General features: G+C 42.2%; 1 protein-coding gene across 2 annotated transcripts in view; it reads left to right on the top strand.

The window, feature by feature from the left end:
* UBA7 (ubiquitin like modifier activating enzyme 7) overlaps positions 1-27,816 on the top strand; it is a 61,774-nt gene that overhangs the window by 5,817 nt on the left and 28,141 nt on the right. Inside the window, exons 4-14 of one of the 2 annotated variants that reach the window (XM_032212056.1) lie at positions 168-302; positions 2,060-2,166; positions 2,396-2,486; positions 3,435-3,573; positions 5,209-5,306; positions 12,459-12,602; positions 12,703-12,855; positions 23,615-23,716; positions 24,283-24,363; positions 26,122-26,277; positions 26,491-26,656. In XM_032212056.1, the coding sequence (XP_032067947.1) occupies positions 168-302; positions 2,060-2,166; positions 2,396-2,486; positions 3,435-3,573; positions 5,209-5,306; positions 12,459-12,602; positions 12,703-12,855; positions 23,615-23,716; positions 24,283-24,363; positions 26,122-26,277; positions 26,491-26,656 (1,372 nt within the window). Of the gene's footprint in view, positions 1-167; positions 303-2,059; positions 2,167-2,395; positions 2,487-3,434; positions 3,574-5,208; positions 5,307-12,455; positions 12,603-12,702; positions 12,856-23,614; positions 23,717-24,282; positions 24,364-26,121; positions 26,278-26,490; positions 26,657-27,816 lie in introns of both variants that reach the window. The other variant, XM_032212055.1, reaches the window with a different exon arrangement.

The raw sequence follows: 27,816 nt of genomic DNA, 5'->3' as shown, positions 1-27,816 counted from the left end.
CATTGTATGCAAATGCTGCTGGGAATGGAGATGTAATATGCTATTAGATAATGTGGTGCATCTGACAGTAAAATAAGGCAAGAAAAGGGTAAAAATGCTGTTTTATTGGTGGCAAAGAATTATGTAAAAGACTTTTCTTTACGCTTAGCTTTGCTGTTTCTCTATAGTTCTACCTATCAGAGAATGATGTGGGGCAAAACCGAGCTGTGATATCCCAGAAACATCTCTCCAAGTTAAATAGCAATGTTGAGGTGATCCCCCACACCACTGAACTGATGAAGTCCTTCTTGGCTACTTTCAAGGTAAGACCGAGTAATGTGTCTCCTCTCATGGAAAAGAAAATATGGGAGAAGAAGCAATTTTATCAATGCTAGATAGAGGCGATGAAAGCTTTAGGCAGGATCTATCTGAATGGATGGAAGAGTTTCTGTTCTTCATCCTGCAGTAGCAGCAAGCTTGCCAATCCATCTCAAATATTTCTGTCAGCTGTAACTTTGTGGTAAATTTTCCAAAAGAATTATAAGATTTTGATTAGGAGTCGCACCTGAAAATTAGTCGGAAATCTTCCCATGCAGTTGCCAGGACTAACATGTCCAGAATGGATAGATGTGCGGTATAATTAAACAGAGAGCATAATCAGTGGTGGGATTCAATTTTTTTTACTACCGGTGGGTGTGGCTTGGTGGGCGTGGCAGGGGAAGGTTACTGCAAAATCCTCATTCCCTCCCGATCAGCTGGGACTCAGGAGGCAGAGAATAGATGGGGGTGGGGCCAGTCAGAGGTGGTATTTACTGGTGTCATAGGAAAAATGCAATAGGAAACAAATAGCAATAGCAATAGCAGTTAGACTTATATACCGCTTCATAGGGCTTTCAGCCCTCTCTAAGCGGTTTACAGAGTCAGCATATTGCCCCCACAGTCTGGGTCTTCATTTTACCCACCTCGGAAGGATGGAAGGCTGAGTCAACCTTGAGCCGGTGAGATTTGAACCGCCGAACTGCAGCTAACAGTCAGCTGAAGTGGCTGCAGTACTGCACTCTAACCACTGCGCCACCTTGGCTCTAAAGGCAACAACACAAGCAATAATTCTTACTTTAAGATCAGAGGTTTATTGTTTCTAATAATTTGGAACATAAGAAATGAATAGATATAAAAGATATTAAAAATATAATAGCAGTAATACACATGAATTAACAAGCCATTGCAATGGGGTCCAATGATATATAGCAAGTCCTGCAAGGACTGCTATAAATCACTGGGCCCCGAGCTGATCTTGAACCTTATCCTTTAAACTGTTCTTCTAACCACATGCACGCTTCACAACTTCACTGTCACTTTCCGTGAACACCTGTGTACATTACTTTCAATTCCTCATTTCCAACAGTTTCATTCTTCCTGTTTTAAATGAATCTTTACAAGTGCATCAGGGGTGGGTTTCTCACCCCGTTCCAACCGGTTCGGTTGGAACGGGGCCGGCGGCGTCCTTGTGCATGCGCGCAGTGCACGCATGCGTACTAGCGCCTGTGTGATGCTCCAGCTGCTCCTGGAGGATCGCGCAGGCACTGTATGCGTTCTGCGCATGCGTGGAAGCGCAGAACTCGTTAGAACCGGGTAAGAAACGCGGGCGGGCGGGTGGATCCTTCAGCGTTCCTGGAAGTTAGTTACTTCCGGGTTCGCCGACCAACCGGTTTGCGGGGACCGCCGCGAACCACCTGAAACCCACCCCTGAAGTGCATATTTTGCAAAAGGCATATTTCACAGTTAGCAACGGCTCAGCAGGATTACCAATATTTCTGGTAAATTTTGAAATTTTCCTAACTGAAAATTTTGGTTCATATCTCTTTCTTCTGGCTTGTTATCACCCATAGGACTTATTGAATGTAATAGATCAATAGGCTCTATTTCTTGATTCTCATACCGGGTCTCCAGAACTGGTCAGAACTTGTTGAATACCACCTCTGGAGCATATGGTTGGAGAATGTCCTCCCTATCATTCTCTGTGATTGGATATTGCTTAATGTGGCTTATGCTCTGAACCTCCCCATCCAATCTCTTCCAGGTTGTGGTTCTGACCAACTCATCATTGAAAGAACAGCTGGATATCAGTGAATTCTGCCATGCCAACCAAATTTGCTTTGTCCTAGCTAACACAAAGGGCCTGGCTGGGTATGTATGGATGAATGGGTCGTCCTTTTTCTAGGAGGGGGATCAAGGAAATGGAAAATTTACATGAATAATGCTGGAACATTGCAGAGATATATTTTTTTGTATAGGAAGACCCTGTAGTTGAAAGTTACCATCGGTCTGTATGTTTGCTAGGTATTTCTAAGGGTGGCACATAAGTTGAATGCATCATTGGACGCATGACTTATTTTTGTCTTTCTCTTGACTTCAGACAGATTTTCTGTGATTTTGGAGAAGAACATGTAGTGTATGATCCTTCAGAAGCTGAACCTGCATCTGCTGCCATTGAACACATCACCTGGGTAACTTCCTTCGTTGTGATACAATGGCCATTTCACCCAATATACAATCACATACTGTGCAAACGAAGCTGATGTCTTTTCACAACTACTCTATTTTCTGTATTACTTTTCTACTCATAATTCCCTTCTTGTGCCGTCTCCTTTAAAACCTGAATATAATGTATCTACCCAAGGCAGCCCCCATATTTCTTTTTACGAAGGGATCGTCAGGAGATGGTGTCTGACTTTGGTCAAGGGGAAATCATCTAAACCAGGGGTCGGCAACCTTAAATACTCAAAGAGCCATTTAGACCCATTTCCCACAGAAAAGAAAACACTGGCAGCCACAAAACCCTTTTGACCTCTAAAATGAAGATAACACTACATGTATCATTTTTTACCTTTATGGTATGTATTAAAAAAAAACCTATAGTGTGTTGCATTTATGAAATCAGTGGACTGCTATAGAGAAAAAAAATTATTTCTACATGCAACAAAAACATTTTGAACTCCAAAAAAAAGATGGGTCGAAAAACTCAATAAATCGCGTGCTGGCGGGTGTCGCACATTGGCGGTTATGACGCATATTTTGAGTGACAGTGAGCCACAGCAGAGGGATGAAAAAGCCACATGCGGCTCCAGAGCCATGGGTTGCAGGCTCCTAAACAGTGAATAATGTCATGATGAGGGGCTTATATTTATGTGAAATCTCAGCTGTGGATGTGGAATTTCCATTTCAAAGCCACTATTGTCTCTCAAGCTGAATAATAGGAGGTGGTGGAGGTAAGCCAAACTGTCTGATTTTTTTCCTATAGCTGGACTATTACTAATTAACCCTTGTCAATTTTATTAATATTGCAAGGTAACTTGGAGTGCATTTTATATTGGAGTTCAAACGATTGGAGAGGAAATAGGTTGATCGTGCTGAAAGGGAAGATTAATAATCTCAGATTTCTCTCTTTCACTCAGGGTAATCCTGGTCTCTTGACTATGGCCTATGATGATGAGCAGGGACATTGCTTTAGGAATGGTGACTGGGTGACCTTCTCTGAAATTGAAGGGATGACACAACTGAATGGTTCTAATCCACGCCAGATCTGTGCGAAAGGTAACAGGACACTTTTTCTTTCCCGTCATGGCTCCATGTATCTTTCGTACTTGAATGCGGAATATGTTCATTAAGAACTGGAGGATTAACCCTTAACCACAGACTCATTATTTCGGCTATGCTATTACAGACATGAGATCATAATGACCTCAGTAGCAAAAAGATATTCGGTGTTTTCATGGTTGGATCTAAAAATTGATGTATAGAGCAGTAAACCAAAAATGTATGGATCTCTAGCAAATCCACATTGTGCAGGTCACTTTTTGTTTCTCCATCCTTGAACTTCCATTTTTCTTCTCTAATTTTTACATTGGTCCACTGAAGATGGCGCTAATAATTTCTTTAGAAAATAATAATTTGCAAATCTCTAGGGGAGTAAGTGAATTTCCAAGATTTCTAGCTGCTGGCCGTTGTAATTGCACAATATTGTGACTAGCAGTTCTGGATCTATTCCTTCAAAAGGCGCAGAAGACATTTGAACCTGTTTTTGCCATATAAATTATTATTGCATGACATAGATTGTACCTGGTCATCAATTTCATTGGGAGCTTCATCATTGCTGATGTCAGAATTGGTAGCTGCGGTGGGTTCCTCATCATCCATTACAAAGTGTTCATCACAATCTGATTCCACTTCACTTAGATCACTCTCTGCTTCTCCATCCCATTTTAGAACAGTTTCTTTGATGTTTGGGTCACCAAATCGCACTCTTTTTGGAGGAAAACCTGGCCCCAACATAAAAAAAAAAAACGTTAACAAAGATCTCCAGTCAAAATGACCGAGACTCAAATTCAAATGCCGCTATGGAAAAACCAAATAACTGATGCAAGCGTGATGCTGCATACACTCTTATTGGTGGGAAAACAAAAGCTATTCACAACTGAAATGGTCCATTTCTAAAAATAGGGGTATTCCGAACCTTTTGGAAAACTGTTGTCAGTGACTGCAGGTCTGTGGTTATGGGTTAATATGGAAAATCCATCAAGAATCTGAGCTGGTGAATATACATATAGTATTCAACTTACAATAGTTCATTAGGTGACTGTTTGAAGTTACAACAGCATTTAAAAAGTGACTTACGACTGTTTTTCACACACATGACCATTGCAGCATCCCCATGGTCACATGATCAAAATTCATATGCGTGGCATATTTAAGACGGTTGCAGTGTTCCAGGGTTATGTGATCAGCTTTTGTGACCTGACAAGGAAAATTATTGGGGAATCCAGATTCACTTAACAACCATGTCACTAACTTAACAAATGCAATGATTCACTTAACAACTGTGTCAAGAAAAGTTATAAATTGGGGCAAACTCACTTAACAAACATTTTACTTAGCAACATAAATTTTGGGGCTCAATTGTGGTCATAACTCGAGGACTATCTCTATAAGAGAAAAATGACAGAATAATATAGTAGTGGTGTTGATAGGAAAATTAAGGAAAGTTGTGGAGGTTTAAAATATTTGTCAGGGAACCAAACATTTCCAAAAAAACCCTAAATTGCAAAGGTTACATTTTTAGCAATTGAAGTCACGTTTTTATCTGACTCTAAAAATTAAACTGTGTAGGGTTAAGAACAGCGTTAAACATACAATCAGGGCAGAATCTGATTCTTTTTGCTCTGTTTTTAGGAAATAACACCCTGGAAATTGGAGACACGTCTTCCTTTTCCCCATACCAACATGGTGGGATCATCACTCAGGTCAAGATGCCTCAAAAACACTCCTTTGTAAGTTCTCATTTCTGAACTATACATATCTTGGGAATTTGAAAATTTGAGTTCTTCTTTTCAGTCTACTTTACAGAAAGGACTGATTCTTGGACAAGTATGTTGCCCTAGCTAAGAATTGTGAGATGTACAGTATTATTTCATAGGGAAAAGAGATTTAAAAAAGCTTCCCTCAATTTTTTACCTTCCTGAGATTTTTAGGGTATTGACCCTTTCATAATGAATTAATACTGTACATCCTGCAGTTGAAATGAGGCTGGGAAGTAGAGCATCTGCTTGAGAAAGGTTACTTGCTTGTGATACAAAACTATGTGTAGGAAACTGTGCTGGCCACACTCAGTAGTATAATACATGCTGCATGCAGAAAATCTCAGCTTTGCTACAGGTTGAGTCAAGTTGGGGAGGACATTTGTCTGAGCTCAACTTAAAAGTCACTAGATCAATGGCACATTTATCAGTAGTGACATGTAACAGAATGATTCCCCTCTTCTGCTCTTCACACACACACACACACACACACACACACACACGAGAGAGAGAGAGAGAGAGAGAGAGAGAGAGAGAGAGAGAGAGAGAGAGGGAGAGAGAGAGAGAGAATGGCAGCACATTCCTTTCCCAGCGGAGAGTATTGAGGAAGAAGAAGCTAAGCATCTCATTCTTTCCTGGAGTTGAGGATTGGATCACTGTCTGAAAAGTTGGGAGTAGTTGGTGCACTCCCTCTCTCTCCTTGTATATATTTTGTAATTTGTAAGGAGAAAATGGTAAATGCATTTCAATGGTAAATGCAAGCACAGCCCCATGCCTTGTTCATTATTGTGTAACTGTATTAGCAGAAATGAATGTCAACAATAGTATTCCGTTTATGTACTTCAAAAGTACCATAGCTCAGCAGTCCCCAACTATTGTGGCTCTGCAAGCCAGCAGCGGGAATGGCAGGGTAGGGGGAAGAGGTGATGTTTTTGTGCGTGGGCCTTCCACTTGTAAAAACGGAACTTCATGCGTGTGCTCGACCACCACTTGCACAGCCTGGTTTCCAACAGGCCTTGGCCCAGTACAAGGCCGCAGACCAGGTTTGGGGATCCCTGCCATAGCTGATAAGCATTAATAGTAATTTTCTAGTATATAATTTCTTGTAAAAGTGGACTGAATTGAAAGATCTTTAGCCGCGCCTCCTCTTCCGGATCCTCAGATTTTTCAATTCAGTTCTAGCCCAATGACATGCTTTTAAGTGGTTCCAGTATATCAACAGAAATTTAACCTTAACTTGGACTTTCCAACCAGATAATTCTCCATTCTGCAAGGAAATAAGGTCTGTTTAAAGTTTTCCTTTGATTCGCTTGCTTTTGCTTGTTACCGGTGCTTGTTCCGGGCTTCCTGGGCGCGCATGGTTTCTCCAACTTGCTGGGTGACGCAAACTGGCTTGGGAGCCGCCAGGATTGCCCTTGGTATTTGCGCAGCAGTCAGCGGTGAGGTGGCCCAGCCGCTTGCGCTAGATTGGGCGTTTGGTGCGATGGTCAGTGGTACGAGGACCCAGCCATTCGTGCCATCACTTCCTGATTTGAATTTGGCATCCATCAGTGATTGTCGTGGTGGCCATTTTGAGTAAGGGAAAGCTTCCAGTGGCCATTTTGTTTGCAATTTTGCTGCATTTTCCCCCTGCACTTCGAAGTGAGCATTGGAGAGTGGTGGCAGTATGACTTCTTTGTCCAACAGTCCGGCAGCCAGTCCCCCCCCCCCACTAAATGGCAATTGCTCAGCAACAGCAAGGTGTTGGTCCTTACCTTAAGCCTCCCTCCAGCTGTTAAATCTCCGGGTGCTGGGAGGATTGGATCTCGCAGCAGAAATTTCCTTGAGGAGGCACCCTTGAATTATTCATCTCAGCCAGCATTCTTTCTGCTTCTGAACCAGCAGCTGCAGCTACCCCAATTGTGTTCCAAGTGGTTAGTGGTGCCCAGACTACACTTGCTCACAACACAATGGCAGACAATTCCCATCAGGAGGCAACACAGCCAGGGCCCTCTAGGAGCAGGAGCCTTACCAGGCAGGCTAGCAAAGCAGCCTCAGAGGCCCTCAGAAGACAGAGCCAGGCAGGGGGAAAGAAAGGAATAAGTCCCAAGACCAACAGGCACCAAAAAGCACCAGAGAAACAACCTGAACATGCCCAATAACAACCGGTGGCTAGTTCTCCAATTCCTGCGGTGGAATCACCAGAGGCCCCAGCTCCTACTAATCAGGACCCACCATGGTCGGATAGTGAAGACCAGGGCCAGGAATTTTCATCAGATGACTACTCTGAGTCAGTTAACTCTCCATGACCATCCATGGGAGATAATGCTGATTTGTTTCACTGCTCATTAGAAGCAGAGGATTCTCCTCCAGTTTTATCACTGGCTCCACAACATCCTCTGCCCTGCCAGGCCGCTAAGCGTAGGCGGCCTGTAGAAGACCGAGGGCCAACCCTCTCCTCGGAAATGCGGGATGTTATAGCCAAGGCCATATCCCAGGGCATTGCAGAGAGTCTCAAACAACGTACCAAGCGACGTTGCAGGGATCTTCTTCCTCTAAGGCTGCTTCTTCAGAGGCTTCCCAGGGATCTGTAGATGAGGAAATCCTTCCAGAGCAGGAGTTCTCCGGGGACGAGGGAGCTGTCACGGATAAGCCAGCCTTCACTGGATTGTTTACACATGCTTCGTTCAAGACAATCTTGAGCAAGGCCAAAACAGCCACCCGTATGGAAGTAACTGCCACTGATCCGGTGACAGTAGACCCGTCAGACCCTAGTGAAGGTCTCTGAGGAACCTGTTGTTCCTCAGGAGATTGTGCCAGTTCCTAAATTATTTTTGAACGTAGTGAAGCGCAAATGGGTTCAGCCGGGCACTCTAGCCACGCCTGGTAGCAGTGATAAAAAGCTCTATATGGTGGATGCCTCCCTGGAGGACTTATTAAAATTGCTTCCGGTGGATCCTCCGGTACAAGCCCTTACATCCTCCTCAGTCTTATCATCTGACCTATTAGAGGGCTTGAAAGCAGAGGATAAGAGATCTGAAAGGGCTTGTCACAAGACGCGTCAGGCGGCTGCCTGGACCATTAAGACAGCCACTTCAGCGTCCTTTATGTCCAGGGCCTCTCTCCTCTGGCTCAGACAGATTTCTGCTAAGCTTCCGGCAGGGGACACCAAATTGAGGCAGGAGTTCAATAAAGTTTTAGCAGCAGCAGAATATACTGCGGATGCCACCCTCAACTCTGCTAAGTTCACTTCCAGGGCTCTGGCTTCTAATGTCACCACCAGGGGGCTCTTGTGGCTTCGTCACTGGAACGCAAACATGAGGTCCAAGTGGAAGTTGGCCTCTGCCCCCTTTAAGGGAGGGAAACTTTTTGGGAAAGCCTCAGAACCTGTCCTAGTTGAAAACAAGGACAAAAAGAAGTCTATGTTGTCTGTCACCAAGAAAACTGAGGGCAAAGGTTCTGGTTATTTCAGAAAGCAATCCTTTCGTTCCTCAGAACTGTCCACTAGCACCGGTCAATACCACCGTCCGTACAATCAAGGGCAGGACCGGTCACAGGACCGTCAGTCGTTTCAGGACAGGGCCAGACAATAATTCTTCTCCAAGCGGCCCTTTCGTGGCGGATCAGGCTCTAAGCTTTCCGTCACTGTAAGTGACCGCCATCTGACGGCTCCCAACTATTTCAGGCCCGATGGGAGCAAACAACGTCAGATCAGTGGGTACTTCAGACAATCCGTCTGGGTCCGACCCTAGAATTCATTTCCCCTCCCCCTTACCACTTCATCCACTGCCCCACTCCCTCCTCCCCAGCCAAAAGGTCCCTAATGGAACAAGAGATCCAGCACCTTCGGGAGATAAGGGCAATAGAGCCAGTACCAGCAGGTCAAGAAGGGTCAGGTTTTTACTCAATCCTGTTCCTAGTCCCAAAGAACTCAAGAGGGTGTAGGGGGCTATTAGATCTAAAGAGATTGAATTACCACCTAGCATACAAACGCTTCAAATTGCAGTCTCTCCAGTCAATCTTGAACTGCATCTGGCCAGGGGATCTACTAACATCAATAGATCTCAGAGAAGCGTATCTTCACATCCCTATCTGCAAGGCCCATTGCAGGTTCCTGAGATTGTACTATGCAGGAACGCACTATCAACAAAGGGCGGTCTGTCATCAGCCCACAGAACATTTACAAAGATTCTGGCAGCTGTGGTAGCGTCCCTGAGGTAGTGTCCAGTGAGAGTTCAAGCATACCTGGATGACCTCATCCAATCGCCGTCCTGCCAGCAAGTGGTCAGAGATCTCCAGATGACCATGAGAGCCCTTCAAGACCACGGGTTCTCCATCAACATGGACAAAAGCATCTCACCCCCACCATCAAGTTGCTGCATCTCGATGCCATCATAGACACTGTAAGTTGCCAAGTCTTTCTGTCGCAGGAGTGGATCTCCAGCCTCAGACAACTGATTCTTCAGATGAGAGCCTCACGGACCGCACCCATAGTCTTGCAGCTCCTAGGCAAGATGATCTCTTGCCTCGATAGTGCTATGGGCGAGCTGCACTCACGACAGTTGCAATGGTGCCTTCTACCCCACCAAAGGGCCAAGAAGAGCAACTCCCCATCTCCGATTCTGGTTCCCTTCAAGGTCCAACAGTCACTGCGGTGGTGGGACTCCCCTGCACTGGCCAAGGGCAGTCTCTTCCGCAAGCCACATCACCTAACCATCTCTACGGATGCCAGCCTCTTCAGATGGGGGGGTACATCTGAACACTCAGGTCACCCAGGGCAGGTGGTCCGAAGGCAATCTCAAACACAGCATAAATTGGCTGGAATTAAAAGCAGCGAGGCTAGCTCTCCTTCACTTTCAAACAACCATCCATGGCCAGCACCTGATGCTGTTAACGGAGAATGTGGCCACCAAGGCACATGTCAACCGCCAGGGCGGCACTCACTCCAAGTCCTTGATGGTACAGGCAAAATGTCTGGGGAAGTGGGCGGAGAAACAACTGTCATCCCTTCGAGCAGAGCACATCTCTGGGGTGAGCAATGTCCAGGCAGATTGGTTGAGCAGGGCCACGATCGATCATTTGGCGTGGCGTCTGTACCCGGATCTCTTTGTCAAGATTACATGGCGGTTCAGCCACCCCTCAGTTGACCTGTTTGCCACCCCGGAGAACTCACCTCCCTCGCTTCTTTTCCAGGAACAAGTTCCAGATGGCAGAGGGGGTAAACGCTCTGCTTTGCCGCTGGCCATCAGGCCCCCTCTACACGTTTCCACTGCTGCCTCTCCTTCCCAGTGTCATCCGAAAGATTCTCATAGAACAGGCAGAAGTTCTTCTCATAGCACCATTTTGGCCCAGACAGGCCTGCTTTGCCGACCTCGTGAGCCTCTCCATCACCAAGCCGTGGAGGATTGCTCCAGAGGAGGTCTCTCTCAGCCAGGGGGCCCTATCACAGAGCCCCCAATGGTTGCAATTGGCCATTTAGCACGTGAGAGGGATCTCCTAGAGAGGGACAGGCTTTCCTCAATTCAGGCAGCAAGTCGACCATCTACTACCAAAATTTATGAGACCACCTGGTCAGCCTTCGCAAAATGGTGCGTACCTAAGCAGATAAACCCCGCTTCAGCTTCTTTACCGCAAGTTTTAGACTTTTTGCAAGAAGCATTTGACCAGGGATTGGCAGCCAACTTGCTATGTCGCCAAGTGGCGGCACTGTCCACTGTCCTCGCTCCCAGTGACCACCTATCCCTAGCGTGTCATTCCAAGGTCTGCAGTTTCCTGAAGGGAGCTTCCAACTTGCGGCTCCCGGTCGTTCATCAATACCCGACCTGGGAGTTGAATGTTGTACTTAAGGCTCTAGTCAAGGCTCCGTTTGAGCCTACTCATACCTGTGACCTGAAGCATCTGACCTTCAAGACAGTATTCCTGACTGCAGTCACCTCTGCATGTAGGATTTTGGATTTTGGTGGTCTTGTCTGTCAGGGAGGACTTGTGCGTCATGCATCCAGACAGGGTCGTTCTCCTCTTGGATACTTCATTTCTTCCAAAGGTCAACTCTTGGTTTCATCGGAGCCAGGAGATCATTCTTCCGGACTTTTGTCGTCATCCAAAACATTCTACGAAACATAGATGGCATAAGCTGGATGTGCTTCAAACCATTTGCAAGCAAATACATCAAGCGCACTGCAGCGTTCAGGTGATCGAAATCACATTTTCAACCTGCTACCATGGGGCGCAAAGTCACCTCTGCTACCGTCAGCTGATGGTTGCATGCTTGCATCGCCCTTGCCTATCAGCTCTAGTCTAAACAGGTACCACGTTGTATCATGGCCCACTCTATGAGGAGTGCCGCATCCACAGCAGTCTGGGTGACTCAAGCGCCCATAGAAGAGATCTGCAGAGCGGCTATTTGGGCTTCGTCATCCCAATTTGTTCGAGGTTACAAATTGGACACGTTTGCATCAGTGGAAGCAGTGTTTGGGAGACGAGTCCTTCAGAGTATTCATACCGCTGGAGAGACCATTGAATCAGGTTCTTCCCGCCCTAGTGACATTTAGCTTTGGGTATGTCCCATGCTTGGATTCTCCAAGCAGCGTATAGGAAAATGACAATTGTATGCTGCGAGGAGAGTCCAACCCCACCCTAGGGTCTCTCTCACAGTTTCCATGTGTATATGCATTGGATTTCTTGATGTGAATTTGTGACTTCATTACCGGACTTGACATGCAATCTATGTTGACTTGAACTAAGAACAGACTTAATGGAACCACATTTGAAGAGTGTTACAGGTCCACGTCTTCATCGAAAAATCTGAGGAACCGGAAGAGGAGGCGTGGCTAAAGATATTTCAATTCAGTCCAGGGCAGTCAGACAGAATTTAACCCATGCTTGGACTCTCCTCACAGTGTACAGCAAAGGACCCTTCAGGTAAGCCAATGGTCATTTTGTCTCTGTCTGCAGTTCTTTGTTACAGTGATGTTGGATATAAAATTTAAAAATCTGAACCTTGTTGAAGTAGACGTTCCTGAGCTAGCTGGGCTTCACATATTCTTGTGGCAGGAGAATACTTTCTTGAGATATGGTATCTGAGAGAAAGGATGTGTAATTAGATACAGCTTTCCCTTTTTGCTTATTTCTCAATATTCCTAGAAGTCTCTGCAAGCCTGCATGGATAATCCGAAGTTCAACACCCAAGATAGAAAGAAAATGTTTCGTTATCGCACTCTTCATGAAGCCTTTCGGGCACTTCACACATTCCAGAATGAAGTTGGTCGACTTCCTAGCCCTCAGAATCGGGTAAGTCTGGCCTACCTAACTATCCAGCTGTTTACTTTCCCATTCCCTTCCCTTCCCCAGCCAAATCGTTTCTTCAACTTCAGTAATTATTCCTTGGCAGGCAGATGCAGACATGTTAGTAGAACTGGTGAGGATCCCAGATATGGATCAGGAACAAGAGAATCTGATACGGACATTTGCGTATGGATGTATGGGGGATTTGAGCCCTATGAATAGCCTTATTGGAGGCATTGCTGCTCAAGAAGTCCTAAAGGTAAGTGGCAGAACAGGCAGAGGTTGACTGACTGATTTGATTGCTTTAAAAAAATATTGAAGAGAGAAACAGTAATTAAGCATCAAGTATAATATGGTTTTAAAAAGAAAATGAAAACAAGTAGGAAAGAGAAATAACAAAAATGAAAACAAAATGGGAAAAGGAAAAAGGATTTGTGGTATGATAGAAAGTGAACACGTTGGGATATATGCACACTTGTATGGAGAAATACCAACTCATTGTAGATACCGTATTTTTCAGAGTATAAGACACACCACGATTTTGAAGAGGCAAATTTAAAAAAAAGTTTTTGCACTCTGTAGACCTCCGAAAAATGGCCCATTTTTCACAAAAACGGGCCCATTTTTTGTCAAAAAAAAAAGGGCATGCATAGCCTTTAGGAGGCTTGTAGAGTGCTCCTGGGAGCTGGGGTGGGGGGCAAAAACGAGCAAAAAACAGCCCGTTTTTCACTCATTTTTGCCCTCTTCAGCCCTCCGGAGCAATCTGGAAGCCTAAAGGCTATGCACGGCCATTTTTGCAAAGGGGGTGGGGTTTCAGGCAACAAAAAATGCTGTATTCAGTGTATAAGACGCACCCAGATTTTCACCCTTTTTTGGGGAGGAAAGGTGTGTCTTATACTCTGAAAAATATGGTAATCTTCCATTTAACCAATTAATTGGTTAGGGGAGGGTGGAGAGGAAGAATGTCAAATCAAGATGAATACCTATTAAACCAAGAATTATATTCTCATTCTAAAGACAAGTAAACAAGACCTCTCAAGCTCTCTGCATGCCCCATATTTCACAAAAAATGAGGTGTGCAGAGGGTTTGGGAGGTCTGCAGATTGCAAAAACTTCTTTTAAATTTACCTCCTCAAAATCTTGGTGCGTCTTATACTCCGAAAAATACGCTATACAGGTATATGGAAAGGATAGCTCAGGAGCGGGTGGGCAGCCAGTGATTACAACTATCAGTTCAGCTGAACCAGTCCGACCAGGTAGCAGCCCACCACTGGAGGCACCCCAGGCTCCTTGTCTCTGGGGGCTGGCTGAAAGAGCTGCCTGCTGAAGGAGTTCAGCTCCTCTCCATGCATGGAAAGGAATGCTCTTTTTTTTTAATGTATTTACAAATATACAAGTACACACACACACAAAACTTAGACGTACACTACATTTACACAATACAGTACAAACAGGAACTTCCTGTTTTTTCTAAGAGCAATTTCAAATCGATACAATACTTATGTTCTAATATATTTCATTTGTGTTTCACCATTTTTAACCCCTTTATTTTACTCATCTATCTGCTATATTGGGTGATTACCTCTAGTAAATTTAAACATTCTTGAGTGCATAGATATATGTTAATTCCCCTTAACCACTGCTCCTTGTTTCTTTCCTCCATCCACCTATACCATTTTCCCCATATCTGTTAATATTCTGTTTCTTCTTTTCCCTGGATTTCTTTTGTTAATTTGTCCATTTCGGCACATTCCATAACCTTTCTTATTATTTCATCTTCGCCTGGTATTAATTTATTTTTCCATTTCTGAGTGAAGGCAATCCTCGCCGCCGTAATTATGTGTAAAATTAAATACTGGATTTCTTTTTTATATTTCACAGTCATTATTCCTAGAAGAAAAACTTTTGGTTTCCAATCTATTTTGACTCCTGTTATTGACTGCAGCCAATTTTTAATCCTTTTCCAATACTTTTTAGCCTCCTCACACATCCACCATACGTGATAATATGTTCCATGTGTTGATTCACATTTCCAACATTTTGGGGAAATATTTGCTGAGATATTTCCTAACCTTACTGGTGCCTGGTGCCATCTGTAAAACATTTTGTACTGGTTTTCCTTGTATGCAACCGATAGTGTCATTTTTAAATTTGTCCCCCAAATTTTTTCCCATTTATCTAAATCAATATTGTAGCCAAAGTTCTGTGCCCATTTTACCATTTGTTCTTTCACAATTTCTTCTTCCATTTTATGCTTCAGCAGAAATTTATATATCCCTATCATCTTTCTTTCTGAGCTTTGGATTGTTTTATCTAATTTGTGTGGTTCCATTTCAATGCCGTATAATTTAGTATCATTATTGGGTTTAGTTTTGATTTGCAAGTAGGTTAGCCAGTCAACTTTCATGTTTTGTTCTACCAGTTCTTTGATTGTTTTTAAATTTCCCTGTCCGTTAATTAAGTCTCTGTATCTTAACACTTTATTCATATCTGTAAAATTTGGGTGCGTCGTCCTTTCTGTCGGGGATAGTCAATTCTGGATTTTCACATTATTTTTATTTTGAGCCAGTTTTGCAATAACGCATTTCTAATTACCGTATTTTTGGAGTATAAGACACACCTTTTTTCCTCAAAAAAGAAGCTGAAAATCTAGGTGCATCTTATACATCAAATACAGCATTTTTTTGCTTCCTGAAGCCCTTCCCCTCCACCAAAATGGCTGTGCAAAGCCTTATGGAGGCTTTCAGAGAGTTCCTGGGGGCTGGGGAGGGCAGAAATGAGCAAAAAATGGGCCGTTCCCCCCCCCCGCCCATCCCCCAGCAGCACTCTATAAACCTCCATAAGACTATGCATGCAATTTTTTTGACAAAACCCGGGACCGTTTTCGCAAAAAATGGGGCGTTTTTTGCTCATTTTTGGACTCCCACCCTCCAGGAGCACTCTGCAAGCCTCCCCCAAGGCTATTTATGCCTTTCTTTGGAAGAAAAAACACCCGTTTTCATGAAAAACGGGCCGTTTTTGGGAGGTTTGCAGAGTGCAAAAACTTTTTTTTTCCTTTTGGAAAGCTCTTTAACTGATTGATGAGAATTATATTGGTCAACTGCTGTGCCAGCAGAAACAAAGTCTTAGGTGCTGCAGGTTGTCAGCGATTTCCTTCTCCAGCACATGAATAAAGACACCTGGAAACATCTACCTACCTACCTACTGTATTTCTCTCTCTCTCTTTCTCTTTCTAGTTCTCTCTCTCTATCCGTCTGTCTACCTACCTACCTACACTCTCTCCCCCCTACCTACTGTATTTCTCTATCTCTATTTCTCTCTATCCCTTTATCTACCTACCAACCTAACCACTCTCGCACTCTCTCTCTAACTACCTACTGTATTTCTCCCTCTTTCTCTCCCTCTCTATCCCTCTATCTACCTACCTACTTTTTAAAAATTTGCCTCTTTAAATCTTGGTGCGTCTTCTACTCCGGTGCATCTTATACTCTGAAAAATATGGTAGATGTTTTTGAAAGTATTTGTGCGTTTATTTTTATCATCCCATAGGAAGCTATGCCAACCTGCTTGCAGATCATGGCCTTCTTAGGTCAAGATTCTTTTATTCTTTAACTCTATCCAGTCCTTCATCCATGTTGTTGTAACTGCTAATGCGTATAGCTTCCAGTTTGGTAATGCTAAGCCTCCTCTCCTTGCTATCTTGCATTGACTTTAGTTTAATCCTCTCTTTTCATTCTTGCCAGATGAACCTAGCAGTTAGTTTGTTTAATTCTTGAAAGAAAGTTTTACCCAGATTAATAGATGCGGCTTGCAACAAAAATAAAATTCTTGGTAAAATATTCATTTTAACTGTGGATATCCCATTAGTGATAGCTGAATATTTTTCCAGCTTTCTAAATCTTTATTTGTGTCACTAGTTTATTATAATTAGCGTCTTTAATTGTAGAACATTTTGTCGACACCAGATCCCCAAGTATTTCACTTTCTTAGTTATTTGCATTTTAGTTACTAATTCCAATTCCTCTTCTTGCTTTTTTGTCATATTCTTAGTTATCATTTTTGTTTTGCTTTTATTACTTTTTAATCCTGCCACTTCACCATATTCTTCTAATTTTTGAATTAATTTCAGACTAGATTCTAGTGGATTTTCTAAAACAAATACTAAGTCATCGGCATAGGCTTGGGACTTATATTGGAAGGGAACTCTTTCTAGACCATAATTAAGTGAATGGTCATAAGGCAGAGACTGTCTGTAGTTCCCAAAAATTCTATCTACTAAAGGAATTGTAGTCCACATACCATCTACAATCATTTCCCATAGATATTTCTGATGGATTTCCATTTTGTGTGTGTGATATTAATCATGTTATGCTAAACTGAATTTTTATCACATACTAATAAGAAACATTGTTGTGCCCAAACCTTTAATTATTAAGGACATTTTATTAAGCGTTAAGGAAATTCTGCTAAGACATGGCCTTTGAATAAAAAACCAATGGTCCAGTGATTAAAAAAAACAACTGGATTTGGTAAATCCAGGTTCAAGTCCTCACTCAATAATAAATTCTCTGTCTCTTGTCAGCCTAGCAAACTTCATAAAATGAATGCAAGGTTAAAACGAGAGGGAGAATACTTGAGAAGTTCAATGTAGGTAATACCCACAATAATTAATAATCATGCTGGAGATATCTAATATAAAGTAGCAGCTTAAAAAAGCTAAAAATCAGGAAGTAGGTTTCACCTCTTTTGAGAATAATTCAATATGTACCCTAAGCCAGTCTTTTTCAACCTCAATATTCCTCATGTGCAAAAAAAAGAAAGTAGAGAAACATACTGTTGACGTAACTGATATGATTCTTGAAAGGATTAATTAATAAAATACACAAAGTGCTTTGAATGCATGAGAGCAATATACAATATTAGGAATAACTATGAATTCTTACAGGAAACTAAAAGAAATAGTTTTGAAGCTGCATGAGAAGTTTTGTGATGGCACTGCTAATCATTTTGTCCACTGTATATATTTTTAAATAGAAGCATGATTAAGTAAGTTTCGCCGCTTTCAGTCTGGACGTATCTTTTAATGTTCAAGATATTTCTTTCACAATATTTAGCCGTAATTTTGGAGCCAGATAACATGATATTCCTTTCCTGAGGGAGGGGAAGATGGCTTCTTGTGCACAAATGAAGCTTCAGGCACCTACCCGCGACTTTGTGGCCCAGTTTTCAATGACCATGGACCAGTGCCAGTCCACACACCTGGGATTGGGGACTCCTGCTCTAGCTTGAGGGCATATAAAAGCTGGGTTTTTCTAATCTGAGAACTCGACTAAGGAAAGTGTGTATAGTCAAAGCTATGATTTTCCCAGTTGCAATGTATGGCTGTGAAATTTGGACCATAAGAAAGGCTGAGCGTCAAAGAATTGAGGCCTTTGAACTATGGTGCTGGAGAAGACTCCTGCGAGTCCCTTGGACTGCAAGGTGATCGAACTGCAAGGTCAGTCCTAGAGGAGATCAACCCTGACTTCTCTTTAGAAGGCCAGATCCTGAAGATGAAACTCAAATACTTTGGCCACCTAATGAGAAGGAAGGACTCACTGGAGAAGAGCCTCATGCTGGGAACGATTGAGGGCAAAAGAAGAAGGGGACGACAGAGAGTGAGGTGGCTGGATGGAGTCATTGAAGCAGTAGGCATGAGCTTAAATGGACTCCAGAGGATGGTAGAGGACAGGAAAGCCTAGAGAAATGTTGTGCATGGGGTCGCGATGGGTCGGACACAACTTCCCAAACTAACAACAACAAATACTACTCATAAATTGTCCAAGGTATTGTTAAGAAAGATGACAATTAAAGACTATTTAATACTAATTTTTACTAGTCACACTAGCATAGTTTTAGCTTTAACTCAGTGTTGTCCATCTACCAAGCAGAGAAGGGTTTTCTGTCCTAATTGGAATGGATTACAATATATGGAATGGATTTCAAATTAGTGGAACAACTTGCCTCCAGAATTATGTGTATCTTCACAGGAGGTTTTTAAGAAGGGATTGGCAGCCATTTGTCTGGAATGGTATAGGATCTCCTGCTTCGGCAGGAGGGTGGACTAGAAGACCTCCAAGGTCCCTTCCCTTCCAACTGTTGTTCTTTATTCTATACAGTGTTATAAAATCTAACCAGATACAAGAATGTTTTGCTCATAATTCATAAAATGTCCACCAGATGGCAGTTTATGCTTTTAAACCATTTTTAAGGAAAGATAGGAAGCTTGAGCTTCTCTCCTCTGTTTCTCTCTCAGTTGCACCAGTTAGGAGGAGGTTAGAGAAGAGAGGAGAAATACTCCCTCCAGAGACTGTTGTTTGGAAGGGTGGCCACTTAAACATCACCCCAAAAGAAGAAATGCATCTCAGGAAAAAACCTGCTGATTTGCATCATATTGTATATGCTAATTTAGAGCTAATTAGAGCTAATCAGTACAATATTTTAAACAAAACTGTAATGTATTTTACTACAGTGGAAAGATTGCAGCCACATGATAGATGAGCAACTTGAAGGCTGTTTTTTAAAGGACGCAGTGGCTAAGCTTGTTGATCAGAAAGAGCGGCAGTTCGGCGGTTCAAATCCCTAGCATCGCATAATGGAGTGAGTCTCCCGTTACTTGTCCCAGCTTCTGCCAACCTAGCAGTTCGAAAGTTTATAAAAAATGCAAGTAGAAAAAATAGGAACCACCTTTGGTGGGAAGGGGGTCTGTGTGCCTTTAGTGTTTAGTCATGCCGGCCACATGACCACGGAGATGTTTTTGGACAGCACTGGCTCTTCGGCTTTGAAACGGAGATGAGCAAGGCCCCCTAGAGTCAGGAACGGCTAGCACATATGTGTGAGGGGAACCTTTACAATGGACAAGATTCCTAACACAGAGGCGGTTTTTGAAGAGTAATAAGAGACATAACCCTCTTCTGCTTAGGCTCCATTTGCGCCTCGACATATAGCCATACATAACCACTGAAGTGTCTTCAGACAGCGCTGTCTCCCTTGGCTAAGAAAGGGAGATGAGCCGTGTCCCCCTGGAGTCAGACTCAACTGACAGGGGAAACCTTAACCTTTATGCCAGGCCTAAAGTCCTTCGCTGTGTGCTCTCTCCTATGTGTGAGTGATGCATTTTCAATTGGCCATAACGTTGGTTTCATACTTTGTGAGGAAGAGAAAATAGCTATAAATAAGGGATTTATCGTGTATTCGTTTTTGCACACAGCTAGTCCTCAACTCAAGACTGGTTGTTTAATAACAATTTGCAATCAACGATGGCTGTTGTAAAACGTTGCACGGCCCCCCGATCACCGCATTTCTGGCTCCTGACAACCTGTCCACATTTAAAATGCAGTTGTGTAATGGCCATTTGCAATCTTCGTTGCCAGCTTTTTCAGAAAGTCATTGAGGAAACCAAAAAGGAAAGCCGCAAGTGAAGAGGTGTTAGATTTGAAGTCCGGTCCTCCAGCACTAAGATTCCTTCTCTCCTTCATGCAGGGAATGTAATCCTCACAGGTGCTGGAGGACTGGACCTCAAAACACTAGCAAACTCCATCATTCTCACAATTGTTCTCCCATGGTGAGGGACAGGATCTGGGCCTCCTGGGGGTGATGGCTGTACCATGCCCAGGAGGTCTGGTTTCTCTCCCTGGGGCTTCACTTAACAACCGCAACTGGGAAAACAGAGATTGTGGTTATTGAGCAAAGCAATTGTGGCATCTTGCTTAATGACCACTTCACTCAATGACCAAGATTCCAGGCCCAATTGTGGTTGTAAGTCAAGGATTACTTGTAAAGCTATGTCTTCCTCTTAACACCTTTTCTTATTACATGTGTCCTAATTTCTGAGAAGCAAAGTTTGGCCAGTGTAAATGTACCATAATTATACAACACACTGAGACTTAGGAAACCTCTGATTCAGATTTACTTCTGTAGGGCCTTTTGCAAATGATTACGAGGCAGCTTCTGATTCTACCAGATAAATGGCATAGAGCAGCTTCTCCATCCTTAACTTTTTAATATCTTTTTGTGATAAGCAAAACCTGGAAGGAGCTTTTGGAAAAAAACAGGAAAGTTAAGAAACAGGGGGTGGTGTCAACTATTACAACCTGGGTAAAATTCCATAAAGGAGGCAGACGGATTGCACAAAAGACATTTTATTGAGAAGCAACCCAAGATCTTAGCTTTGATCTTTTATGAGTTGATAAGAGGTTTGTTGAAGCCTTTACTCAGAGTTCTGACACATACCGACTACCGGAAGTCAAAATATATTGGTAACCAAATAGCTAAAATCTGGCCATCTGTATTACTAGTCACAAAGTATGTCAGAGCACCTTAAGGGAAAAATCACTTGGGATTTTTCTAGCCGTTTCTCTAGATAGGTCAAACGACAGAATGAACTAAAGGATGTAACAATTGTAAGACTACTACAATGGCCAAATGTTGACTTAAAATAAAAGAAATGAAGAAGAGAGTTTAAAGATCAGGATTTGGATGATCCCCAGCTTATCAGACAAAATGTATTGCAATATGATTGCAATCTTGAGCAAGAATGGGTAAGAAGAGCAATATCATACTCTCATTTATTGAGATTTAATTTACCAGACTAAAACCATGAAAACTTAAAAGGTGACTTTGGGCTTTTCACCCTCTCAGCAAATCTCGGATTTTTTGCAGTCGTCAGAATGAAGGAAATCCCCATGTAAATTGGCTTGCGCTTGTAGAAGAAATACAGGCTGGATAGAACTCTAATTATTTACATCTAGTACAGTCAAATTATGTTTCCCTGTAACATATCCTCTCTGAACTGCAGTCTTCTTACACGTAACTGGCTCCCTCCAGCTATCATTCTCTGTTAGGTTTTCTTTCTTCTTTGTCTACAATCCTGGCTCTTCAGTTTGTCAGTCCTGGAATTTCCCAATTTGATTCATGCTGAGCCATAATATGGTTTGCGTAGGTTTTCTTTTGAATATTTGGTTAAGTAGGATATGTGAAGACGGCCATTATAGTTTGCAGACAATGACTTACAGTATGATATTATTATGCTGGGTTGAACAGTCAGACAATTATTTAGACTGTTTGTGTCAACCTACTGAGTCCTTCCTAAGGACCTGGGATAGGCAAATATTGTTATCTGATAAGTGTTAAAGATGTGGTAGCAAGATGTAAGCTGTTCCAAGCAAGCTGCCTTTTGCAATTGACTGATGGTGATTTTTGTCAATGCCAGTGGTCTTCAAATGGTGCTCCAGATTTTTTTGGGATTGCACTCCAGGCACATGTTAGCACTATTCTTTTGGCCATAATTTTTCTACTTTTCTTTGCAGGTCTTTGTATTTTGAGATTTTTCTCCAATTCTTTTTTCTCTCTTATTCTGTTGTTTCAGACTACTGCAATGTCCACTATCTAGATTTTTGGAGTATTTCTCGTTCATGCACGGTTGTTGTTACTTTGTCAGGCCATTGTTTGTAGTCGGTCTGTGAGATCTTCTTGCAGCAACTAAGTGATCCACTGTTTCTCCAGTTTCTTTGCAGAGGCAGCATTTGCTGACGTTGCTCTCTTCTCAATTGTGGCTTTGTATGTATTTTTCTTAAGGCTTGGTCTTGTGCAACCTGAATTCACTCCTGTCTCTTTTCTTCAACTTTCCTGCTCTTAGCCATCATCATTATTCTTGTTTTTGTTATTAAAACACAATATATTAATATTGATATTACTATTACTATTAATAGTAATATATATATTAATATATGTATTACAACACCAGCACTCCACACACCCCCACCAAGATTTATAGAAAGACGGCAGCTCTGGCCACGCTTTAAGCCAAAAACACCAGCCTGAAGATGGCAAATCAGACCTCGCCGAAACGTTGCCAAGACAATCTTACACGGGAAAAGACCCGAATACAACAAGACCAACATACCTACACCTGTGAAAATCTACGAAAACAAAAACTACGTAAACACATACACACACACACACACACACACACACACACACACTCATTAATATACTGTATATTCCATCTTTCCTTGAACAATTCTAGATGGCTACAAATAAAAACATTAAAAAGATGGGGGAAATACAGTGGTGGAGATTGGCATTATACCTGAGCACATGTAGTTTTAAAAACTCATTTGGTAAAGTGGGTTAAGTTTCAAACTTTCCTGTATGCCTTTTGGCCCTATGACTTCCACTCAGATGTACAGTGCACATTGCCCAAATAGACAATATTCATGACAAATAACCCCCTTAAATGAAACAGGGAATGGGAATAGATTGTATACACTGTGTGAATATTGATAATATATATGTAAGGAAAAGAATAATTACTTTAATTTTAATAGAATGTAATATTGCTCAGTATGATAGGCAGCAGTGTGTGTATTATTCAGGGGCGATGCCAAGGCCTTTGCAGTTTTGCCTTCTGTAACAAGATTTGGACTGACGAAGCTTCATCACAGAAGGCCCTCTGGATTCAGAGACCATTCGCCACAAAGTACCATAACTGACCAGTTGTAGCAAGTGACAAATGCAGAAGGCTGGATTAAAGATTACTTGAATCACATAGAAATTAATTTCATGTGGGATGACTCCAGAGCCCAGGAGCCCAGTCTGTCTTGGGTTGGTAGTGGCTGCAAGCATTCCATTTTCTCTTTTCCTAGCGTAATTTATTTTCTGCCTGTTGCAATACAGATGAGCCACTCTGTCAATTTCCTCCTGGATGAATTAGTGCTCAACAAGATTAGTGAACTGGCTAGAATGGTGAAGAAGTACCAATCTTCCCATTCCCCGAGGGGCTTTTGTGCCTTTAACAGTTGAGTTGAAGACCAAAAGATGTGGTTTCTCTGAATAATGAGACACAATAAGCAAAAACATCACCTACTGAAACTGGGCCTGCTTTACAGCTTAAGATCGAGATGTGTTGGACTCCAGCTTCCACAGTGTTCATTATAATCTTTTGCTTGAGCAAAGTTTCTATGCTACTTTGCTTGCAGGCTGTTTCAGGGAAATTCACCCCTTTGGATCAGTGGCTGTACTTTGATGCTTATGAATGCCTGCCTGAGGGGGAGCAGCTGACAGAGGAAAACTGTGCTCCGGTGAGTAGTTACATTCCATAGTTTGCCTTTTCCCCCAAACTATTCAGGTCTGACCCAGCACGACTCTGTTTAGAAAGGTTTCCACTAGTGGCTGTTTGAAACGTTTTCATAGCAGTATTCCAGTATTTGAGGGGCTGCCACAAAGAAGAGGGGGTCAAATTATTCTCCAAAGTACCAGAGGGCAGGACAAGAAAAATGGTTGGAAACTAATCAAAGAGAGAACCTGGATTTAAGGAGAAACTTCCTAACAATGAGGACAATTAACCAATGGAACAGCTTGCCTCCAGAAATCACGGGCACTCCATCACTGGATGTTTTTAAGAAGAATCTAGAGTCTAGACAGTCATTTATCTGAAATAGTATAGGTTCCCCTGCTTGGGCAGGGGGATGGACTAGAAGACTTCTAGTGTCCCTTCCAGCTCATTCATTCATTCATTCTGTTCTCTTTCATGATGCCAACTAGACTTTCTGAGAATGCCCTTGAGAAACTGGGCTGGTTTCATTTTACTTCCGGTCTGGAATTTTCCTCTTAGGGTTCTAATGTTTGCCATCTCTGTCTCTGACAGCGTGGTAGCCGCTACGATGGGCAGATTGCTGTCTTTGGGGCTGACTTCCAAAAACAACTTGGGAAGCAGAAGTATTTCCTGGTGAGTAAGGCATGCAACTCTTGCGGACCACATGAAACAACATTCTTACCGCACGCTAACTAGGTTCATTATAATGTGTGTACTTGGTTTGGGCAAATTATGCTGTGTATGCTAAGTTTGTTGTTGTTGTTGTTGTTGTCTGTCGTCTCTCCAGCTCTCATTTACCTTATCTTATCTGGGATGATAGATCTACAGCTCTTCCAAATGACCTTTGTGGGTCCAATAATTAAAACAAAAGAAAACTTTTTTTGATGAGCTAATTTCCCATTGCAGGACGGGAAACCACGTATTCACCCAGCAGCTGTTGAAAGAGAATGGATAAACTTTGGTGCCTTTTCTTCCCGTTTTTCACAGCAGAGGGAGCATTTGATCATTTTTTAGCCTGAGAGGGGGCACCAAAGCAAGAATTATTATTTGTCTATGATGAAGCTTAGATTCTTCCTGCAGCTGTTATTGGTTTTGTTGGGTTCTGGTTGTTGTTTTTTTTGGCAGGGGGGATGGTGGTGGTAACATCATTTGCTGGCAGAACTGCTGCTGTAGATATCAGATTTTATCCTAATTAACAGATTCCTGATTATTGAAGAAAGACTCCAGATGTTGAAACTATTCCCATTAGATGATGGGACGAAATTATTATAGCAGTGGTAATGACGTCTTAAATTATAGCATATCACTTTTTGCAGATGTGACTACAAAGACTTATGGGAAATTCAACATGGATCCCCTAAGTAATTTAGACCAGGAAGGAAACAAACAAGCCTAGAAGGATTGACATTGATCAAATCTCTAGCCTTCATGAGAATATTTTGGAAAAATAGACCGGAACCAAGATATGTTTTTGCAAGATACATTCACATTCTGCAAAATCTTTCCTTTTGTTCATTTGCATGACTCTATTATCGAAGGGAGTGTGTGAGATCACCACTGTATAACAGGCTTTGTGCTGCTGAGTCACATTCTGGTAATCCTGGACTTCACAGCCATTTTAGAAACGACTGGTAAATAGTTGATTTATAAGATAAAAGAGGGTTGGGTTGAGGTTCCATCCCGGTTTTACTCCTTTTTCTTGTTTTAAGGCCGTTGCATAGTTCTTATATGCTTCACACAATAGATGAATTGGCATATGGATCCCATGAACTTGTGGAGTTTCTTGTCTGTGCTTCTTCCACAGCAAAATTAAGAGTTAATGTAGTGTACCAGCTATAATGGAAACATACTAAAATCATGGGTTTCTCATAGTTTGTTTGTTTTTTTAGATTTTGGGCAAATTGACATCTATAATATATAAGGTGATCAAGAGTTTTATTTTCAAAATGGGAGAGTCATTTTGTATGTCATTTCTATCCTTTTCCCAGAATTGTATTCAGAAAGTTTTTGGACTTCGATAGCAATTTTCTTGTGTGAATACTTCTGTCCAGGCTTTGTAATTGCCACACATCAGTGGTGGGATTCACCCTCTTCTCACCACTTCAGGAGAACCGGTTAAGTTTCTGAGAAGTTTGGTGAACTGGTTGTCAGAAGAAATTATTAGGGCAGAGAACCAGTTGTTAAATTATTTGAATCTTACCACTGCCACACATGTTTTATTGAAATTGCATGAGGGTTAGACTAATAGCATGCAGATGGAGAAAAGATATATGGGAAGTGTGGATAAGAGCAATCATATATACAGTAATTTGAGGAGCTATCTCCAGTTTTTGATATTGTTCCAAAATGTCACGGGGTCTCAAACAGTCTTATTATAAACAACTTTTTTAGGTAGGAGCAGGTGCGATTGGCTGTGAACTCTTGAAGAATTTCGCAATGATTGGCTTGGCTGCTGGCGAGGGCGGGGAGATCACTGTGACAGACATGGACATCATTGAAAAGTCCAACCTGAACAGGCAGTTCCTATTTCGACCACAAGATATATCTGTAAGTCATGCAGACAAGATGGCCGGGGGGGGGGGCAATTGGGAGAAGGAAGAGTGGTAACTTTAGAAACTCTGAGATTTGCTGCAAGTCCGAATACTAGCAAATTGACTTTTAATGTAAATGGAGAATGTCTGTTTTCTGACCTATTTCTGCACGTTGGTCAATGACCAATTTTAATCTTAGATCTAATCATGTTTCCTTTGTTGTCTATAGAAGCAGAAGTCAGAAGTGGCTGCAGCTGCCATAAGACGTATGAATCCTAATATCAATGTAATAGCTCAGCAAAATCGGGTCGGGCTTGACACACAACACTTCTATGGGGACGAATTCTTCTTGGGCTTGGATGGTGTAGCCAGTGCCCTGGACAGCTTTCAAGCCAGTAAGTCCTTCAATCATAATGGGTATGAGTCTCCCAGGGTAAAGTGTTCCAGACTTCCATAACATAATTGCTCCTGGATAAATTGGGAACTCTCTAATGCCGCCAATCATCACCAATGACCATACTGTACTGACTGGGAAACTTGAAAGGAGAAACCCCTGTACGTTTCTTGCAGACGTTTCATTACTCAAACTAGGTAACATCATCAGTGTTAGTGCTAGAATGATACATTTGGAAACAATTACTAAATGTACCATGAACTGCAAGAAAAATAAGAATAAATTAGTTGTGGACCAAATAAAAACTGACTACACCTTTGAGACATTGACCCACAAGCAGAAACCCAAATATTTTTGCGTGGGATGGGAGTTGATGCTTGACTGAATATCTGTCTCTCACACACATACACACATATCCCTGTTAAACTTGGAAGGAGGAAGGAAAAACAATGTATCAGGTAATTGGGACAGTCAATTACTGCAAAAAAAATATTTGAAGAACTCTAGGATTTTTATTGAAGGCAGATTGGTGAGCATTGTTTATGGCAGGGGTGTCCAAACTTGGGAACATTAAGACTTGTGGACTTCAACTCCCAGAATTCCCCAGCCAAGTTTGGACACCCCTGGTCTATGGAGTCATTAGCAGTCAAGGCTGAATTGAGGGCACGTAAATAATCGCTTAAATTTGCATAATATTTATCCATCACTCATACCATGATTCGGAATACTCAAAACAAGGCCTTTCTAAGGAATGCTTATTTCTAAATTTATAGCATTTATATCGTTTGAATTTTGTCTTGCTTTTCTTCTAGTTCTTTTCTTCAGAGAATGAGGGAAGACATGAGGCAATCAGTTCTTTTTTTGCCTGCAACTTTGATTTCCTCAAACTTTCTAAGGAAAGTGACTTCAGCAAGCCACAAATGGTCCTTCTTGTGTTCCTTGACTTCTTTCTCTCCTAAAAGTTAGTTAGCTGGAGATTAAAAAATGAAGAACAGTTGTAGGATTTGGATTTGGCTAATTTAGAGAAAAGAAGGACTAAGGATGATAGCAGCGCTCCAGTATTTCAAGGGCTGCCACAAAGAGGAGAGGGTCAACTTATTTATCAAAGCATTTGTAGGCAGGACAAGAAATAATGGGTGGAAACTACACAATGAAGGAGAG

Source organism: Thamnophis elegans, chromosome 2, assembly GCF_009769535.1.
Source record: "Thamnophis elegans isolate rThaEle1 chromosome 2, rThaEle1.pri, whole genome shotgun sequence".
Classification (NCBI taxonomy): domain Eukaryota; kingdom Metazoa; phylum Chordata; class Lepidosauria; order Squamata; family Colubridae; genus Thamnophis; species Thamnophis elegans.
This window is presented reverse-complemented; position numbering and strand designations above follow the sequence as displayed.